General features: G+C 53.1%; 1 protein-coding gene across 1 annotated transcript; it reads left to right on the top strand.

The window, feature by feature from the left end:
- Positions 1–310: 310 nt before the first annotated feature.
- LOC139603653 (olfactory receptor 14J1-like) lies at positions 311–898 on the top strand. Its single transcript, XM_071454543.1, has one exon. The coding sequence runs from the start codon at positions 311–313 to the stop codon at positions 896–898; it is 588 nt and encodes a 195-aa protein (XP_071310644.1).
- The last annotated feature ends 3,774 nt before the right edge of the window (positions 899–4,672 follow it).

Genomic DNA, 4,672 nt, shown 5'->3' with positions numbered 1-4,672 from the left:
GCTGGCATTGGCAGACACGCGGCAGCTGCAGCTCCTGCACTTCTGCCTCTTGCTGGGCATCTCCCTGGCTGCCCTCCTGGGCAACGGCCTCATCATCAGCGCCGTAGCCTGCGGCCACCACCTGCACACGCCCATGTTCTTCTTCCTGCTCAACCTGGCCCTCAGCGACCTGGGCTCCATCTGCACCACTGTCCCCAAAGCCATGCACAATTCCCTCTGGCACACCAGCACCATCTCCTACTCAGGATGTGCTGCTCAGGTGTTTCTTTTTGTCTTCTTCATTGGAACAGAGTTTTCCCTCCTGACCGTCATGTGCTACGACCGCTACGTGTCCATCTGCAAACCCCTGCACTACGGGACCCTCCTGGGCAGCAGAGCTTGTGCCCACATGGCAGCAGCTGCCTGGGCCAGTGCCTTTCTCTATGCTCTGCTGCACACGGCCAATACATTTTCCCTGCCCCTGTGCCATGGCAATGCCCTGGGCCAGTTCTTCTGTGAGGTTCCCCAGATCCTCAAGCTCTCCTGCTCACACTCCACCTTCAGAAAAATTTGGATTTCATTGCTTGGTGTCTGTTTAGGTTTTGGCTGTTTTGTGTTCATTGTTTTCTCCTATGTGCAGATCTTCAGGGCTGTGCTGAGGATCCCCTCTGAGCAGGGACGGCACAAAGCCTTTTCCACCTGCCTCCCTCACCTGGCTGTGGTCTCCCTCTTTGTCAGTACTGGCATATTTTCCTACCTGAAGCCCCCCTCCATCTCTTCCCCATCCCTGGATCTGACACTCTCAGTTCTGTACTCAGTGGTGCCTCCAGCCCTGAACCCCCTCATCTACAGCCTGAGGAACCAGGAGCTCAAGGCTGCAGTGTGCAAAATGATGACTGGACGATTTCAGAAACATTAAACTGCTGGAAAATTTTCTGTAAATCACATATAACAAAAGTCATCTTTAATAGTTCTTGTTGGTTTGGTTGTTGGGTTATTTTTTCCATTGTTTTAGATTTCAATGATGGTCATAAATCAAGGTCTGTGCTTCTGCCCTTTATCATTTTGTTTATCTCCACCTTTGCTGTGGCCCCAGACTGTGTGAATGAGGAGCTACACTTTCAGAGGCTTTAACGGAACTAAAGGATCTCCCAGCAGAGTTTTCTGCAGAGATGCCCTTCTGTTCCCTTCTCTGGAGCTGCAGCAGCAATGTCTGTGTGCAGAGCTGGGGTAGATCAGGGCTGGCCCAGCAGCTGTGCCCAGCAGCAGCAGCAGCAGCACTTGGTGTTGCCAGTGCTGCTGCCGTGGCCCTGCCCCGCTGCCCTGGTGGCCCTGGTGTTGCTGCAGGGCCTGAGTGCTCTCGGGGCCGGGCACAGCCCTGGGGGTGGCAGTGCCGGGGCTGCAGCAGGGACAGGCCATGGGCACTGCTGGGGCAGCGCTGAGGCCTCAGCCCAGGCCCTGGGGGCTCCAGGCTCCTTGCCCAGGCTCTCTCAAGAACATGGCCAGGCCAATGCTCAGCACAGAAAAGCCCCGTGAGCAGCCCCAGGCTGGCCGTGGGCAGGCTGGGGGCAAACAGCATGGCTGGGGCTCTGCAAGGGCCCTGGGGCAGACGGGAAGGAGCAGCAGAGCAGGGGCTGATCCATGCCCAGTGCGCTGCACAGCCCAGGGCAGCGTCCCAGAGCCTCCTCATGCAGCTGCCAACAACATCCCCCCTCTGCAGCCCTGGCCTCTCCCCCAGCTCACACAGGTGCCCCATCCTTGCAGGCACAGACACGGCAGCACTGGCTCAGCAGCCCCTGTTTGCATTGCACACAGTAGGGCCAGCACCCCCATGCTGTTGCTGTGGGGACATGAACCTGAGGGAGCACAAATGCCATCAGCCCCTGGGGCCAGCAAGGCCTGGGGGACACCAGGGAAACCACTCAGCTTTGTCCTGGCCTCTGCACTCAGCCAGAAAGTTTGTTCCCATCAGCTGGGAGTTTCCTGTGCCACTGCAGACGCTGTTGCTCAGAGCCAGGGCTGCCTGGCAGCCACCCCCAAACTGCCCTGAGCATTTCCTTGGCTTCACCTTTGCTTTCTTTCCTCTTTCCTGATCCAGATTTCTTCCTATTGCCCACCCCTGATCCCTCCCCTGCAAACAGCCCATCCCTGTTTGCCCTTTCCTCTCTGACCCCACTCCCCATTGCAGTTCCTGACTTGGCACCATGGGAACGTCCCTTGGGCAGCAGGATCATCCTACAAGTGCTGCAGGAATTGTCTGCAGGCTCCTGCAGTGCCTGGTGCTGCTCCCTTGCCAGAGGCACCCCAGGCCAGGGGGGCACATCTGGGCTGCTGTGTCTGCCTCTGGGGCTCCCTGTTCTGGGCAGTGAGGAGGGGCTGCAGAGGCTCTGCAGGACTGACAGGATGGGCTTTGGGGCTGCCAGGAGAAGCTGAGGGACCTGGGCTGCTGGAGCTTCTGAAGAGGAGGCCCAAGGCTCATTGTGCAACTGCTCCAAGGGTGGTTCCAGAGAATCCCAGAATCAGCAAGGTTGGAAAAGACCTTGGAGATCATCAAGTCCAACCTGAGCCCTGACACCACCTTGTCTCCCTGAGCCTCCTCTTTTCTAGGATAAACAACCCCAGCTCCCTCAGCCACTCTGAACAGGACTTGTGTTCCAGACCCCTCACCAGCCTTGTTGCCCTTCTCTGGACACACTCCAGCCCCTCCATGGCCTTCCTAAATTGGGGGCCCAGAACTGGACACAGCACTCGAGGTGTGGCCTCACCTGTGCTCAGTACAGGGGAAGAATCCCTGCCCTGCTCCTGCTGGCCACACCATTCCTGATCCAGGCCAGGAGCCATTGGCCTTCTTGCCCACCTGGGCACACTGCTGGCTCATGTCCAGCCTGCTGTCCATCAGTGCCCCAGGTCCCTTTCTGCCTGGCCGCTCTCCAGCCACTCTGTCCCCAGCCTGTAGCGCTGCAGGGGTTTTTGTGGCCAAAGTGCAGGACCCAGCACTTGGTCTTGTTCAACCTCACCTTGCTGGATTTGGGCCCTGGATCCAGCCTGTCCAGGTCCCTCTGCAGAGCCCTCCTACCCTCCAGCAGATCCACACTCACACCCAGCTTGGTGTCATCTGCAAATTTGCTGATGCTGGACTCAGTCCCCTCATGCAGATCATCAGTGCAGATATTGAAATCCACGCTGGCTGGCTCTGATCCCTCGGCCATCCTGTGGGTGCCCTGTGATGGCACTCAAGGTGATCTGTTCCATAACCTTGGAACAGCCCTCCTCCATTGATTAAAATCAATGAGTTAGAAAGTAGTAAGTAGCTATGGAACAGAGGAAAAGGGAATATTAATAGACTATGATAAAACACTCCTCAGAAAACACAATTATGCTAAAGAGTGTCCTTCTCCTTTTGCAGAAAGGCCCCTCCCTGAGGACATAGCCAGGGTGGTACAGAAAACTGCATCAAGAGCTTGTGGGGGGAAAGGGAGTTCTTTGTGTTGTAATGCCTATGGAAATTCTGTGCAGTGACAGAGCTCTTGTAAGAGCTGTAAATTGGTACAGTGCCTTCAGGCCTAAATTCAAGCTAGAAGCATGCTCCCAGAGCAGCAACCTTTCTGTCACTGCTCTTGGACTGCAGCTTCAGAAACAGGCAAAACAGACCTCAGCTTAGAAAATCTAAAAGCTCCTTTTCGGTTCCTTGATCAGATTCAGGATATACTAGATTGCCAAGCAGCATGTATTCTATTTGCCACCTGTATGCCAGTTGTCTTCTGTAAATTGGGCAGTTTTCCTTATCTCTTCCACAGCCAATCCTCCCTCCAGGGGAGACATCTGCTGATAATGGGCTATTGAATGTCACTGCATGGCTGATAAGAACTACAGCATCCCATTGGGAGATGCTCCGCCCAGAGGGAGGAGCCAAGCATTCCTACCCGGATATAATCTTGAAATTCTGGAACACCAGCACAGCTTCTCCACTGGATTTCCCAGAAGAACAGCAGCTGCCTCTTCCACTGGATCTTCAGAGTAAGACTACACCTTTCTACAGGATCCCTGCTCCAACAGAACCACCCCTGACACTCCAGGAGGGCTGCAGCCACAATTCCAAATGGACTGCTACCAACACCCTGACCCACAGGGTGTCAGGTTGTATTCTGACTCTGTCAGTGCTGTTTTGGTTTACTGCATCGTTTATTTTATCTTTTTATTTTCTTCCCTAATAAAGAACTGTTATTCCTGCTTCCATATTTTTACTTCAGAGCCCCCCTTAATTTAAAATTCATGACAATTCAGAAGGAAGGGATTTACATTTTTCCATTTCAAGGAAGGCTCCTGCCTTCCTTAGCAAACACCTGTCTTTCCAAACCAAGACAGAGGAGCCACCTGTGTTATACATGTAAATACTTAACACAAAAAAAGCAAGAGCCTCAAAAAGGCAAAAAAGCTTGGTAATTTGTAGAAAGTAACTTTGATCAAAAATAAAATGTGTTATTAGATCGGTCTGAAGATGACATTCACAATTTTCCTGGTGATATTGTGCACTGTACTGTAACAGTGGATAGTAACTGGACAGAGCCAGTAGGATAACTGGATATGCTTTTCAAACTTAGTATTCATTGAATTATTCATTGAATTCTCATCCTTCTGTACACTTCAGCTCTTCTGTAAACTTCAGAGACATTTTTTCACAAGCTTCTAACAA

The sequence above is a fragment of the Agelaius tricolor genome, unplaced genomic scaffold (genome assembly GCF_023055355.1).
Source record: "Agelaius tricolor isolate 1412-34295 unplaced genomic scaffold, bAgeTri1.0.p SCAF_40, whole genome shotgun sequence".
Lineage (NCBI taxonomy): Eukaryota > Metazoa > Chordata > Aves > Passeriformes > Icteridae > Agelaius > Agelaius tricolor.
This window is presented reverse-complemented; position numbering and strand designations above follow the sequence as displayed.

Excerpts from the sequence above, each read along its gene's own strand:
- LOC139603653 (XM_071454543.1), top strand. The coding sequence starts at position 311 with ATGTGCTACGACCGCTACGTGTCCATCTGCAAACCCCTGCACTACGGG.